Raw genomic sequence first — 15,753 nt, 5'->3', positions numbered from 1 at the left:
GTACTTTCACCCTGCATAATTACATTTTCTATATTTTATTTTGTGACTTTTATTATTAAAACAATTTTATAGCACATAATTTTTTGAGGAAATTTTATAACATGAAATTATTGAGGTAGCTGATGTGTCTTCTTCTACAACTAATGCACCTCTGTCTCTAACAGCGTCGGTGGTAGTGAGAGAGTCTAAAGGGCTTCAAGTTGTTCCTCTGTCCCTTTCGTCCCTCTCAAGTCTTAAGCCATTTTCTCCTCTCCCACTCCTACACATTATATAAATATTTACAGTTATATACAGACTGAGACGCTTTTTAGAGAGAGAGAGAGAGCTGTGATTGGAGTTGTGGATGTCTGCTTCAGTGTATTAATTTGATCACTCTCTCTTTTGATTTTTGGGATCCAAGCAGTGAACTTTTCATCTGTGTTTTTTCCAATTTGTCTAATTTCTGAGATCTGCTGGAGAATTGGATCGATTTGGGTTTATTTTCAATTGGGTTTCCTGGATTTGAAGAATTGGCGATAAAGATCGGTTCTTTTGATCTTAAGGTATGGTTTCTGGTTGGATTTAAGTTTTGGTCCTTTTTTGTTTTACATTATTATTCGGCTTTATGTTGTTCTTACTTTAAAAATTAGATTTGGAAATGTTGACTGTGCTGTTCTCCACTGGATATCACTTATTTCAATCTGTTTGGTTGCCGAGAAAACCGGGGACGAAAATCGTGTTTTTATTTGCCACAGTTGAATAATATATTCAGTGATCTATGGTGTAGAAAATGCTTGCTGAAAGGTGGTAAAATCTGATTTTTTTGTTTTTTTTTTTTTTGACCTTCCCTTTGTGCATAATCCAGATCTTGGGATTTTGGAGTGGAAAAAAATTACTGCGATCTTAGACATGCATAGATCTTGTTGAGATTGAACAAGAATTTTGAGCCATTGTACACATCTGAGCAAAGGAGAAGGTGGCAATGGAGTCAGAAGGAGAAACTGCGGTAAGCATCATAAGCATTCTATTGGTTTTGCAATTTTCCCTTTGTTTGATAAGAAATTGGGAAAAAGTGACAGGTGTTCCCTTGCTGAGTGAAATACTTGAATGGGTAGTGCTGCGATTTCAGTTCCTGAGTGATGAAAGCTTTGAAAGTTTCTGTCTGTCTTCACCACATTTTCCTAGCAAACAAATGGGGCATTAGATTCATTAAGGGTATGTTTGCGCGAGGGGCTTCCAATTTCTAATAGATTTAGGTAAAGTGGTGAAGAAATGAATCACAAAAAGTTGGATAGGAGTGATTAGAAATGCACAACATGAAACCCATAGAACACTCATGCTTTTGTAGTACTCATGTGATGCATTTCTAATCTATCTAATCTAACCTTTTGCGTTCCATTTTTTTCATCACTTTACCTAAAACCCTTAGAATTTGAGAGTCTGTCACCCAAACATACCTAAAGATTTTGACTATTTCCTGGGCAGTGACCTTGTCTTTGTTTTGGGGGAGGATGGGGGATTTTGAGTTTTTCAAATTGATGTTGTAATTAAGTTTGGTTGTTCACTACACTATCACGATTAGTACGTGCTCCACAACACCTGTCATTGCAGCCATTGTCAATGCATTTTACTAAACTTTGTCTATATGAATGATTAACTACTTAGGCAAAGCCCATGAAGAGCATCGGGGGTAAGGTCTGCCAGATCTGTGGGGATAATGTTGGGAAGACTGCAGATGGGGAACCATTCATTGCCTGCGATGTCTGTGCCTTTCCTGTTTGCAGGCCATGCTATGAGTATGAGAGGAAGGATGGGAATCAGTCTTGCCCTCAATGCAAAACCAGATACAAGAGGCACAAAGGTTTTTAAGACTTGTAATTACTTTAATTTCATTATTTTCAATATCATGATTTAGTGAAGTTGTTAGCTAATCTTCATATGTTTAGTTGCTTATAAATATTGCAATCACAAATACTTCTAAAAAGGCCACATTACTTGAATTTTATAAAATGTTGGTAATTCTCTTTGGCTACTTTATGGGAAAGAAATTTTCATCAGAACTTGAATTTATGCAATGTTGCAAGACCTTGATTGTTTTTATCAAACCCTTAATGTATGTAATCACTTCTTATTTTTGCGTGGTTGTTTTCAGGAAGCCCTGCAATTCTTGGTGATAGAGAAGAGGATGCTGTTGCTGATGATGATACCAGTGATTTCAACTATACTTCAGAAAATCAAAACGAGAAGCAAAAGATTGCAGAACGCATGCTAAGCTGGCATATGACATATGGCCGGGGAGAGGATGTTTCAGCCCCAAATTATGATAAAGAGGTTTCTCACAATCACATCCCTCTACTCGCTAGTGGCCAAGAGGTAGGCCAAAATACTTTTGGAAATCTACTTTCATTCTTTATGAAGAGCGTTTCTGGAATTTACCCTCTGCAAATTGCCAATTTTTAGGTTTCCGGAGAACTGTCTGCCGCTTCACCAGAGCGCCTTTCGATGGCATCTCCTGGAGTTGGTCCTGGAAAGCGTGCCCATCATCATTCTTATGGATCAGATGTTAATCAATCCCGTATGTCTCTCTGCACATTTGTGACATGTTCTCAGTCTCTATATGTGTTCCTGCCAGTATTGTCTCAAGGTCAATTATATTCTTTTTGCAGCTAATATAAGGGTTGTGGATCCTGTGAGGGAGTTTGGTTCTCCCGGGATAGGAAATGTAGCATGGAAAGAGAGAGTGGATGGCTGGAAGATGAAGCAAGAGAAGAATGTCATTCCAATGAGCACTGGCCAAGCTACTTCAGAAAGAGGCGGTGGAGATATTGATGCCAGATCTGATGTGATTGTGGACGACTCCTTATTGTAGGTTCTGCCACATTTTCTTTGTGGTTATAGTTAGCCTGCTTTTGTATCTGGTTTTGTTAATAGTTTTGATTGTCAAAATAGAGAAATTTAAACTTCTTGTCTTGGTGGCATAAGTACTACCGCCACGAGACAGTTTAAAATCTAATAATATATGGAGAGGCTAGGAAAACCTTCACTATAGCAGTATTTGTGCACATAATGCTCAGTCTTACACTTGATTGACACCAGCAATGATCTGGTTGTCAACGACTCGTTATTGTGGGTTTTCTCTTGATTAAACTGCAAAGTTTCTTTTTACTCTTTGTTAACAATTTTTAGCATGGCTTAGAACCTTAAAAGTTGTGACTTATCTTGTTTACATAAGCTTTCCTGCTACTAGAAAAGTCAAAATCTAAAACTGTGTGAGGCTAGGCTGGTATGAGGCAAACCTTTGTTATAGCAGTAGTTATGAACATACTACATATTGCTCTGTAGCACTGTTGTTTTCTGTCACTTAAATTTGATTGACATTTTTTTTCTTTGTTTTCAAATTACATTGTAGCAAGAGTTGATTTCCATGTGGATGCTCTTTCTGTTTTGCAGGAATGATGAAGCTAGGCAGCCTCTCTCCAGAAAGGTCTCGATTCCATCTTCTAGAATAAATCCTTACAGAATGGTCATTGTTCTGCGGCTTATTATTCTGTGCATTTTCTTGCACTATCGAATAACAAATCCTGTGCAAAATGCCTATGCTCTGTGGCTGATATCAGTCATTTGTGAGATTTGGTTTGCAATTTCCTGGATTCTTGATCAGTTCCCAAAGTGGCTCCCTGTAAATCGTGAAACATATCTTGACAGACTTTCTTTGAGGTGGGAAAATTTCTTTGTGAATACCCTCGGTTACATAAATGATTAAATTCGTTTGAAAATGTCAATTAGCAGTGTCATTTCAGATTTGTTTGCCCTTGTATTTTGAGTTTAATTCCTATTTCATTTGAGTTGCAGATATGACCGAGAAGGAGAACCATCAAACTTAGCTGCTGTTGACATCTTTGTCAGTACTGTTGATCCATTGAAGGAGCCTCCTATGGTGACAGCAAATACTGTGCTATCTATTCTTGCAGTTGACTACCCGGTTGACAAGGTTTCTTGCTATGTTTCTGATGATGGAGCTGCAATGTTGACGTTTGAAGCTCTGTCTGAAACTTCAGAATTTGCTAGGAAATGGGTCCCTTTCTGCAAGAAGTATGCTATTGAGCCTCGGGCTCCTGAATGGTACTTTTCACAGAAGATTGATTACTTAAAGGATAAAGTTCAACCATCATTCGTCAAAGAGCGTAGAGCAATGAAGGTAGGCCCTTAGCGTAAACATCTAAAACACTCTGCCCCATTACAAAGGTGCTCCTCCTCACTCGTAGTCTTTCCTTTTTGGTTTCAGAGAGAATACGAAGAATTTAAAGTTCGTGTTAACGGGCTTGTTGCAAAGGCCACAAAAATACCCGAAGAAGGATGGATCATGCAAGATGGTACCCCATGGCCTGGAAATAATACTAGAGACCATCCAGGAATGATTCAGGTGGATATATCTTATGTGACAGATCTCTTTAAGCTATGGGAGATAGTTATTGAAGTTGATACTGACTAGTTGACGCTTGTATGGAATACTGAAGCTGAGTATAAAATATATGATTTCGTTTTGTACTAAGATCTGTATTTATCTTTCCACTTTCAGGTTTTCTTAGGCCAAAGTGGAGGGCTCGATACTGATGGTAATGAACTGCCACGTTTAGTCTATGTTTCTCGTGAAAAGCGTCCAGGTTTCCAACATCACAAGAAGGCTGGTGCTATGAATGCACTTGTGAGTATTTTGTATTTTTATGTTCTAGAGTTGGTTTATCACTTTATCTCTGTAGAATTAGGTTTTTTTCTTCATCTGATGCCAATGAAACTCTCTTGCAGGTTCGGGTATCTGCAGTCCTCACTAACGGACCTTTCCTGTTGAATCTTGATTGTGATCATTACATCAACAACAGTAAGGCCTTGAGGGAAGCTATGTGCTTTCTAATGGATCCTAACCTTGGGAAAAATGTGTGTTATGTTCAGTTCCCACAGAGGTTTGATGGTATTGATAGAAACGATCGATATGCCAATCGTAACACTGTTTTCTTTGATGTAAGTTCTCTATCCTTGTAGTAACCACAGAAGACAGTTACTTATTTCACCATGGGCTTGCATAGATTGATTAATATGTTGTCCGTTTCCTTCTGGATTTCAGATTAACTTGAGGGGTTTAGATGGTATTCAAGGGCCAGTTTATGTGGGTACTGGATGTGTCTTCAATAGAACAGCTTTGTATGGTTACGAACCTCCTGTCAAACCTAAGCATAAGAAAACTGGAGTTCTATCTTCACTTTGTGGTGGATCACGGAAGAAGGGTTCAAAATCAAGTAAAAAGGGATCGGACAAAAAGAAATCAAATAAGAATGTCGATCCTACTGTGCCAATTTTCAGTCTAGAGGATATTGAAGAGGGGGTGGAAGGTAATTTGAATATCCGTTTTGTATCTTTAGTTTGTTCATATTTCATTTGTATATAATGGAGGCAGAGTACAATACATATAATGCCTACTTCCAGGTGGCATAAATAATGAGTCAATGCAGGAGATTTTTCTTTCTCTTCCTGTTATTAATTTTATTAGTTGGAACACTCAACGTACATTTTATTCAACATCAGGTGCTGGATTTGACGATGAGAAGTCATTATTGATGTCACAAATGAGCCTAGAAAAGAGGTTCGGCCAGTCTTCTGTTTTTGTTGCCTCTACACTGATGGAGAATGGCGGTGTTCCTCAATCTGCAACACCAGAAACTCTACTTAAAGAAGCTATTCATGTTATCAGCTGTGGATATGAAGACAAATCTGATTGGGGAAACGAGGTATGCCATTATTTTTAATGCTTCTGTTACCTTATGCAGTATCCTTTTATTTCCAATGCAACGAGGAAAGAATAACAAATGTTGCTTAGTATCACCTTTGAAATTCGTTTGTCTAGACATTTACATAATTAAGCTGCCTTAGTGTAATTTTGTGTGGTTGAAATATGCTGCTGACTGTGAGTCTCTTTGACACTTCAAATTTCATCAACTTTCATATAAATTCTGATTCTTCCTCCTGCTTTTTATATGTAATTTCTAAGGATTTTCAGTAGCAGTCATTGGTTTAGATTGGACTTCGATGGCCTACTTTTATTTTCTGTTCCCTGTTGTCATTTTTTCTTCACTCTTAAGAGGATGATTATTTGTCTCCCACAGATTGGATGGATCTATGGTTCTGTCACAGAAGATATTCTTACAGGATTCAAGATGCATGCCCGCGGGTGGAGGTCTATATACTGCATGCCTAAGCTCCCAGCCTTTAAAGGGTCTGCTCCTATTAATCTTTCAGATCGTCTGAACCAAGTGCTTCGATGGGCTTTGGGATCTGTGGAAATTCTTCTTAGTCGGCATTGTCCTATCTGGTATGGTTACAGTGGGAGGCTAAAATGGCTGGAGAGATTTGCGTATGTGAACACTACCATTTACCCAATCACTTCCATACCTCTTCTCATGTACTGTACACTGCCGGCTGTCTGTCTTCTTACCAACAAATTTATCATCCCACAGGTTCGTTACATCACAATAATTGCCCTGTGTCTTTAATTTTTTCTTGTGGTCTTATAGAGCACTGCTTCTATGTGATCGTTTAGCAAAACCTGCTGTTTTAATAGGTTCGGAAGGCAGTGATAGATTTTCTTTGTTTTATGAATTGAGGAGCCTCTCAATTCACCATAATAAATATACTTTTCCCGAAACCATGACATAGGATATCTATATATTGATAAGATATATAATTTTTCCCGTAGTTCATGCAGATTTATTATAATCTCAATCTGAAATTTTGTTAAAAGACTTGTGTAAAAATTCACTAAATTTGGGCTTATTCTGGTTGCAGATTAGCAACCTTGCGAGTATATGGTTTATCTCCCTCTTTCTTTCTATCTTTGCAACCGGTATTCTAGAGATGAGGTGGAGTGGTGTTGGAATCGATGAGTGGTGGAGAAATGAACAGTTTTGGGTTATTGGTGGTGTTTCTGCCCATCTGTTTGCGGTTGTCCAAGGTCTCCTCAAAGTACTTGCTGGTATTGACACCAACTTCACTGTCACCTCCAAGGCATCAGACGAAGACGGGGACTTTAATGAACTCTACATGTTTAAATGGACTACCCTTCTCATCCCACCAACGACTCTCCTCATCATAAACTTGGTGGGGGTTGTTGCAGGTATATCGTATGCCGTCAACAGTGGTTACCAATCATGGGGTCCCCTCTTTGGTAAGCTCTTCTTTGCCTTTTGGGTGATTGTCCATTTGTATCCATTCCTCAAGGGTCTCATGGGGCGCCAGAACCGTACGCCCACCATTGTAATCGTGTGGTCGATTCTCCTTGCTTCAATTTTCTCATTGTTGTGGGTGAGGGTTGATCCCTTTACCACGAGAGTCACCGGTCCAGATATTGAGGAGTGTGGAATCAACTGCTAGACTGAGGAACGACAATGTTACTTGTTCACATTCAAATTTTCTTTGTTCGTTCGCCCAAGTAAAGCTCGAGAGGTGGGAGTCAATAATATTTTGTTCTGATGTTGTTTCTGTGAACTGGTTTGTCCATTCGAAGATTGCACTGTTTGTAGATGATACGAGGTGAACGAAGAACGTGTTTCGTTGTAATGTAAAAGGGTTGAATTTCATGTAAAATTTGAACATAAATAGCCAACATATTTATGAGAGAGCTGAAAACTGTCACTGAAACAGTAATTTATCATACTTTTAAGCCCTCCAATTCCATGGCAACCTTTCTCCTATACTCATACAATCATATTCTAAGTTTCTAACAAGTGACTATTTCAGTTATGTGAATAGTTTTGCTGGCCGCCTATTAAGTGATGGTGATGAACTAGTTCATTAGTTCATTGATTGCCGTTAGATGATTGAGTTTGAGTTTTGAAATTTGTGTGGCGAATGGATTACGTTAAATTAATGACCGCAATTAATAGGGCAGTCAGCATCACTAGATTCACCAATCCTCATGCAATCTTGTGTACGGCTTTAACTGGCGAACTCGAACCAAAACAATTACCTTGCCTAGTTACTCGATTGAGTTATGTCAATATATAATTGCTTATATTCCTATCTTTTTTGGAAAAATAATTCAACTTATATTATCGATAATATCGCGATATTATCCCGAAAACCATTTGGATATTGAAAAAAAAATCGGTTCCCCTAAAAACCGATAATATCGATGATATATCGCCGATATTATCGGCATTTCGGACCATGGTGTGAAGCGAAGAAAGAGCAATGTAAACACCAAAATTTCGGTGAAATAAATGTTCACCAACATATCAAATTTCAACATGTCAGGGCTGACATGACATACATCATGCATCTCACAAATTGTACACATGAACAAGTCATCAAGGGTGACACATGTTGAAATTTGGCGAAAACTAATTAAGGAATAATTTTTATTAATATTTGATTAATTTTGATTTAAATAATACAAATTAGTTGATTTAAATTTAATGTGACTAATTATTTGATGAAGTCAAATCACGAACCAAGTCCAAAATCAAGTCTTGGTTCTTTCATCAATTAATCAAGTCCAATATCAAGATCAAATTCAACTGTATGCAAGACTTGGAGAGCATATAAATATGAGGCTTCAGGACAAAAAAATGGTCAGAAGTTTATCCTCTCCCAGACACTCAAATTCTCAAGCCTCAAATAGTCTTAAACTTCCAGAAGACTCATAAAACTCACTGCGCTCTTCGTCACTCTCGTGAACCACCAAGCCCCCTACACGTGAATGTACCTCCATTGCCGAGAGCATAAACCTTGCGACATCCATTCATGCAAGATCAAGTCATCGCGACACCTGGATTAACCACATACTCTACACACCAGAGATCGAATAAGAGGATTCAACTTTGTAAACAAAGATTGTAACACTAAACACTCACTAATACAAATTCTTTATTTTGTACATGTGTTTTTGTTTAATTTGTCACAGAAATTTTGTGTTTACAAGCAACTCGCTTGATCAAAAAGCCTCGGCCATAGGATTATACTTGCCTCCACCTTGATAGATATATGTATAATTGTAACTGTTCAAATTTTAATTATTGTTTTATAATTATTTGAGTGTTGTGGCCTATATTTAATTGAGGAGAGAGAGAGGGAACATAGGAAGAGAGAAAGAGAGATGGAGAATAGGCTTAAGGACTTATGTGTGTTAATTCCCCCAACCTCCTTTATTTATAAAAATAAAGAGGAGAGAAACTTACTCTTCAAGTAATACAAAGTTTAATAGAAAAGATCTTCTAGATCCAGAAGAATTCTTAATCTATTTCTGCTTAGGATTGTTGTGCGGAAGTGTCAAATATGAAACCAATAACCTATTACGACAAAATATGCAAAGACAAACAACCCAAAATGACACAAGAATTTATACTGGTTTGATGTAAGCCTACGTCTAATTCGAAGATGGCAAGGAAATTCCACTAATAATTAAAATGAAGGTTATAAATTTAGTTTCTGTTGATCCTAAAAACTACTAAACCTACGTGGCGCACATGCCAAATAATTAGTAAGCTAACCATGTCATTCGGTTGTATGCGGGGCGTGCCAACTCGTCGACCGAGCTCGGCCGAGGAGTAAAATTTGTTGATGTTGTGTTGGGTGCGCGGCTGACTTCTCGATTGTACGACTGCGGCGGAGGAAGGAATACGCCTCGGCCTTCAGGTTCTAGAACTTGAAGACAAAGCTACTAGTTCTGCGAAGTTCACAAATCGTCGACGCCAAATTCGATCACTGTGATTATATTCTTAAGAGTATAAGCACGCCGAATCGACACCAAAGTATAAGGACACAAGTATTCAAAACGAATATACGTCTTGATTATGAAAGTGGTTCGACCGTCAGAATGCTGAACTCTAAAACCTACTTGTGAATAACCAATCATAAACGACTCGGCGTTCAATGTGCCGAGTATAATAACTTGTAATACCTCGCTTCGCCGAGAAGGCTAATGAGACGACCTCTGCCGATAAGGATTCAAAAATTCTTCTCGACCGAGACTTTGATAGGTAACCAGTCGGCCATGTTGCAATGTTGTTTATCCAAACTGAAGATGCTCCACAGTCGGCTGATTCTACGTCAACAGTGTTGTTTATCGAAACTGAAGATGTTCGCCAGTTGCCTTCACAGTGCTGTTTATCTAAACTGAAGATGCGTCGATGAAAAGAAGAAAACAAAAATCTCAAGGTTGTTAAGAGGTTTCACATATAGCGAGAGAATGCGTAGGGCAATTTGTGTGTTGAATTGGAGGTCCTTCATGCGTTGCCATTGCCTTTGCATTTATAGGAACATATTTTTTGTTTGGCACGTACGGCCTGGATCATAAGCAGAAACCGACTAAAACTCAAACTGATCCGTAGCATAGGCTTAAAGCCTATCTTCAAATGGTTGACTTTTCAAAGCTAATAAAAACCTAAATAGGCTTATCACATCACATCAAAACTCCATCAGTAGCCTTGCTTTATCCCATTAAGCTGTCATTCATAACCAAATACTCCCAATGCAAACTATAAAGCTATCTTTCCCACGACACCTGTGCAACCATGCATGCAATTTTATTGCAATATCGGCTAATCACTTGAGATGCCATCTTCCATCAAAATACCACTTTGCACAGGAGTCCTAATTATGCATGTGTCACGTGGCCAAAGCAATACCACATATGCAAATCGTATCCCATTATCTTTGCATGTTGTTATCTGATGCCATGCCTTAATGCATATCCCTATATTCCATCACCATTCAAATCAATTGGGATTTAGACAAATATTAGGTTTAAATAATTTAATATATTACTAAGAGATAATATCATAATTAAAATTACAGTATTATTTCTCAATAATAATTGAAAATCATTTCAACCACTTTGTTGGTCTAAAATTCTGCTCATTCAACGACCTCAATTACTCAGGCCGATAGTGTAAAAATGGGTCCAAACATTGCCCCCCAGTTCCTTAAATTTCGGCTCGTAAGCCCGAATGGTTAAGGAAATTAATTGTTCGTAATTGGGGAGCCTTCTCCTGACCATTGGATGAAATATATATTATTTCTCATTATATATATATATTGCTTGAGGGGAGGGATCCCATTTTTTTCAAAAAAATGGGGAGCCTTCTCCTGACCATTGGATGAAATGAGCGGTTAAGATTAAATAGCTGATATATATTAGATTTCTTTTTCCTTTTTCTTTTCTAGTTCCCGCCTCTTCCTTGCGACACAGAGCTTCGCACGAACAGAGCTACGCACCAGAGCTTCGCACCAGCCAAATCACAGGTCATTGCGAATAACCTTTGAGATTTCAGGTATGGGTCTCCTCCTCATTCACTATTTTAGAAGATTAATTTGAAATTTGGGTTGAACAATTGGGGTTTTTTCTGATTCGGGAAAGACAAGCAGCAGGTAAGGGATGTGAATGAGACATTTTGCTTCTGTTGCTTTGAGATTTCAGGCGATAGCCTCTAACCTTTGAGATTTTAGGTATTGGTCTCCTCCTCATTCACTATTTTAGGTGATTCATTTGGAATTTGGGTTGAACAATTGAGGTTTATGTTTTTCAAATTCTAAACACAAAAACCTATTGCGTTCTGATTCGGGATGGTTCTGGTTTCAAATGGGTCCATAAATTTGGTGGTTTTCTTTCGGGTTTTAGGGTAAAGACCTTTTGAGTGCTAATTCAAATTGGTTACAGATTTGGATGGACTGAATTAATAGAGTATGAACTCGGGACCTTATAACCTTTTGGGTTTTGATTTTGAAGGGAAAGCCCCCGATTGGTAAGGACTTGCTATTGAAGCTGCCATTTTCATTACTAATTAAATTGTTTGCCATTTGCTTTTACTTAAAAATTGTTTGCCATTTGCTTTTACTTAAATAATGGTGATGAACTATTTATATGTGTTTGACTGCAGTGTGACATGTGATGGCCATGGCAGTTGACAAGTGAGTGATCTTAATTGTGAAAACCTTTTTTAGTATGCAGGGTTGGATATTGACAAGTGAGTGATTCTTCTCTTCCATTCTTTGCTGGCCTTTGTTTAGTTAGTACTACGGTGGAAATTACGAGGTTGTCTTGTTATCTTTTCAGTCTTCAAAACTTGGAGTGCTGTCTGTTTGTCCTCTTTCCATATTTCTCATGAGTGATCTTCTTGGCCGTTTTTCATCTTATGTAAATTAGTTTTAAGGCCTTCTCCTTATATGCAAATTGACGTAGAACTATCATCTGTTTAGTTACATGCTTGTAGAAGGTCTTGGTCTGTCTGGTATTGTGTCAATATTGTTCACATGAATGGTAAGTGGAAGAACTGTACATTTTTTCTTTTTAATATATTCTACGGTAAACCTGTGCCATGGACAAATTGGTGTTCTGTTTTAAGTCATGAAGCATTATACGTATTCAAATTTATCAGAAAACCCTCAAAGATTTGTTTCTTACTTTTTCCATTTGATATCATCACTAGCGGAGACGTTTGTGTAAGTGAGCTTTTCATTGTCTTTATCACATATCAACTATTTAAGCTGTTATTTACACATGACACACCACGCTTGTTTTGAAATGAAAACCTTAATTTTCAGGTTTATATACATGGGCTTTGATATTGCCATGGAACCTCATTAACACCATGCAAATTAGGAACAAAAACAAAATGAGATCAGCTTCCTATGGACAATGAGTGCTCCTCATTCTGCAAGTTCATGGCCAATTCCTCAAAATTCATAGAATAAACTTATGCAAAACAGAGGAACCTCATTAACATCATGCAAATTAGGAACAAAAAAATGAGATCAGCTTCCTATAGACAATGAGTGTTGCTCATTCTGCAATTAACCAAAATAGAAATCATAAAAATGTTGATTAACAATAATAATGCTATTATACATCATAGACAACAAACGCATTTCAACTATTGATATATTAATTGCACGATATACATACAAAAACACGCGGAGTATGTATTTTTACCGATTGTGGAGCTCCGGACAATTTCTTTTGTCATGATTAACTCCATATTGCCCACACCCATGACAAAGGTTACCATTAACCCTCTTCTTGCATTTTCCTTTCTCTTTTCCCTTTTTAAGTTTTTTTCCAGATCCTTTGGTCTTAACAGGATTAGGTTCAAGAAAACCAACATCATCTACTATCGATTTTCTTTTTGCACGACATTCCATATCTCCTTTGGTTGTAGAAGGTTCCACATTTCATTGGTACCACCAACCAATGGCTTAATCTTCTCATTCACAACATCCATTGCCTCACAAAAGAGTTTACTTGCCTCATCATTTAGAATGACTTTATCAATCAAATGCGAATATTGTTGGAATAATTTACCACGCCTTTTAAGTACAGATTTGTTGACAGATATCTCCACATTAGAAACTGTAACCGAAGATTTTGCAGATTTAGTCCATCTCTTCAAAATGTATTCATCTGGCAATATATGAAATTAACGTATTTTATGCAAATATGCCAAAAGATGGCTGCATGGGATTCCTGAACTATCAAATTGTTTGTAGCTACATGATGCAAAATCCCTGGATTTTTCATACAAAATTTCACGAACTCTACCCTTTTCGTCATCAATGGGCAAAACTTTAAACATGCTGCAAGTATCATTTTCGCTTGTAAGCTCAATATTATAGCTGTAACTTTCCCACAACTGCTCTTGAAAATCAAGGTAAGAGCTACGTGTATAAATATTGGCCATTTGCGCATCCATCTTAATAGGGCATTTGAGTTTTGGCCTCTCGTTCAAATCAATATGATCTGCCTTCAACTCCGAATGGCGTTGGCGTGCCAATGCCCTATTATAATTAACCATAAACTCGAGGAATGAGTTGTTCTTGGAAACATATTTCTTTAGAAATAAATGTCCATTCTCAGCTTTCTGACTAGTTGAGCAATTTGCAGAAAAAACATGATTAACATAGGTTGGAACCCAAGTAGATCGAATCCTATATATCGATTGCAACCAGCCATTACCAGATAATCCACTTTTTGAAACAACAGCCATCCATTTCACATCAAACTCCTCTATAGTCTCTGACTCCCAAATACATGCTTTGAAATCTAAATAATGATCTTTGTATTTCATCGGAGGAAGCTTGCTCGAGAACTTATCCAAAATATGCCACGTACAGAATCTGTGAAACGTGTTTGGAAAACAGTAAGGAATGGCTTTTGTCATTGCCAGATCTTGATCAGTAATAATCATTTTTGGAGCATCACCTGGCATGGCATTCAAAAATTCTCTAAATAACCAAATGAATGAATCTATCGTCTCGTCACTTAGAAGGCACCAGCCAAAACGATTGTTTGACCATGATTGTTTACACTCATGAACGGGGCAAATATCATACTATACCGATTGGTGTTGTATGTAGTGTCAAAAATGACCACATCACCATAAAACTTGTATGCTTGCCTAGAACTTGCATCGGCCCAAAAACATTGAGTAATCTTGTGTTCTTCATCTACTTGAATCTTGAATGTGAATTCAGAATTTCTTTCTTGCTCTAGCAAAAAATGATCATGCAACATTTTTCCATCATGCCCCTTCATCTTATTTCGCACCTTGCTTCTGTAGTTATATAAATCTTTTTGTGTACAACCAACATTTTCAATTCCACCTACCTGCAATCCAAGAATGTTAAATTGTTTGTGTGGAGGTATGTTTGCTATGTCTAGCTGATCAGCTAATATTGTATGACACTTAGTAACCTTGCGATGAGACTTTAGCAAGTGGCGTCTTCGTGGGGATGTCATTGGATGATTATGGCCCTCGTGAAATATGGTGACTGCATACCCACCAAGTTTAGATCTCACAACTATCAATCTTGCTTTACAACCTTTTTTGGTTAATCCACGATGCTTTTGTTCGTCACCAATCCATTCTTTTGTATTACTTCCCTCTTTGTTGCACACAAACTCCTTTCTCATGATCTCACCATCCTTATTTTTCTTACTTGAATGCATTCGGACACTAAACCCAGCCTCCATTGCATAGTTGTTGTAAAATTCAATCACTTCGTCTAATGTTTCGAAATATTGACCTATGGTAGGCTTGAACTCATCTGTTACTTGAGGATAGAAAAAACAAATACCAGCTACAATTTCTGATTGATTTTCCATTGGAACTTGCATTTCATAAGCTTCCATAACTTGAACAGGCATTTCATCAGCTCCCATAACTTTAATAGTCATCTCATTAGCTTCCATAGCCTCCATAACTTGATTAGGCATTTCATTAGTTCTCGTAACTTCAATAGCCATCTCATTAGCTTCCATAACTTAAACATGAACATTAGAACAATCAAACATCCACACCAAAAAGAATAATAAAATGCATCAACAAAACTTGAAAAGAAGAACAAAACTCAAAATTTTCAAGAAAAATCTGTAACCAATTTGAATTAGAACTCAAAAGGTCTTTACCCTAAAACCCTAAAGAAAACCACTCAAATTATCCACTGCCTCTCGATTTTCAGTGAACTGTCTACGTGAGTAATGCTTTTCCACACCAAAAAGAATAATAAAAAGCATCAAAAACAGTTTTGCATACCTGCTGCTTATCTTTCAACGTTATAAGATGAGTGAATCACAAAGGTTAGAGGCGATGTCTTGAAATCTCAAAGCAACAGAAGCAAAATGTCTCATTCGCCTCCCCTACATGTTGCTTGTCTTTCCCGAATCAGAAAAAAACCCTAATTGTTCAACCCAAATTTCAAATTAATCATCTAAAATAATGAATGAGGAGG

At 37.5% G+C, this 15,753-nt stretch overlaps 3 protein-coding genes across 3 annotated transcripts; 1 reads left to right on the top strand and 2 right to left on the bottom strand.

Moving 5' to 3' along the window:
* Positions 1-85: 85 nt before the first annotated feature.
* On the top strand, positions 86-7,683 carry LOC103438406 (cellulose synthase A catalytic subunit 3 [UDP-forming]). Its single transcript, XM_008376958.4, has 15 exons — positions 86-542; positions 845-985; positions 1,645-1,840; positions 2,132-2,352; positions 2,440-2,554; positions 2,646-2,844; positions 3,430-3,696; positions 3,832-4,177; positions 4,265-4,402; positions 4,559-4,684; positions 4,786-4,998; positions 5,102-5,366; positions 5,560-5,762; positions 6,138-6,488; positions 6,817-7,683. Exons 2-15 carry the CDS (start codon positions 962-964, stop codon positions 7,399-7,401), a joined length of 3,249 nt encoding a protein of 1,082 aa, XP_008375180.1. The 5' UTR covers positions 86-542; positions 845-961; the 3' UTR covers positions 7,402-7,683.
* A 5,453-nt stretch (positions 7,684-13,136) lies between these two features.
* On the bottom strand, positions 13,137-14,231 carry LOC103420479 (protein FAR-RED IMPAIRED RESPONSE 1-like). Its single transcript, XM_008358540.3, has 2 exons — positions 13,517-14,231; positions 13,137-13,426 (listed from the first exon to the last, which is right to left on the bottom strand). Exons 1-2 carry the CDS (start codon positions 14,229-14,231, stop codon positions 13,137-13,139), a joined length of 1,005 nt encoding a protein of 334 aa, XP_008356762.3.
* A 53-nt stretch (positions 14,232-14,284) lies between these two features.
* LOC139197503 (protein FAR1-RELATED SEQUENCE 5-like) lies at positions 14,285-15,268 on the bottom strand. Its single transcript, XM_070825067.1, has one exon. It carries the CDS (start codon positions 15,266-15,268, stop codon positions 14,285-14,287), a length of 984 nt encoding a protein of 327 aa, XP_070681168.1.
* Positions 15,269-15,753: the final 485 nt, after the last annotated feature.

The sequence above is a fragment of the Malus domestica genome, chromosome 07, assembly GCF_042453785.1.
Source record: "Malus domestica chromosome 07, GDT2T_hap1".
Taxonomy (NCBI): domain Eukaryota; kingdom Viridiplantae; phylum Streptophyta; class Magnoliopsida; order Rosales; family Rosaceae; genus Malus; species Malus domestica.
The sequence above is the reverse complement of the archived record's forward strand: the minus strand, read 5'-3'. Positions and strand labels throughout refer to the sequence as shown.

Coding starts and splice junctions, on each gene's coding strand:
- LOC103420479 (XM_008358540.3), bottom strand. CDS start 14,231: ATGCCAGGTGATGCTCCAAAAATGATTATTACTGATCAAGATCTGGCA. Junction 13,427..13,516: donor ATCCAGGGATTTTGCATCAT/GTAGCTACAAAC, acceptor ATATATTGCCAG/ATGAATACATTTTGAAGAGA.
- LOC103438406 (XM_008376958.4), top strand. CDS start 962: ATGGAGTCAGAAGGAGAAACTGCG. Junction 1,841..2,131: donor CAGATACAAGAGGCACAAAG/GTTTTTAAGACT, acceptor GGTTGTTTTCAG/GAAGCCCTGCAATTCTTGGT. Junction 2,353..2,439: donor TACTCGCTAGTGGCCAAGAG/GTAGGCCAAAAT, acceptor GCCAATTTTTAG/GTTTCCGGAGAACTGTCTGC.
- LOC139197503 (XM_070825067.1), bottom strand. CDS start 15,268: ATGGCTATTGAAGTTACGAGAACTAATGAAATGCCTAATCAAGTTATG.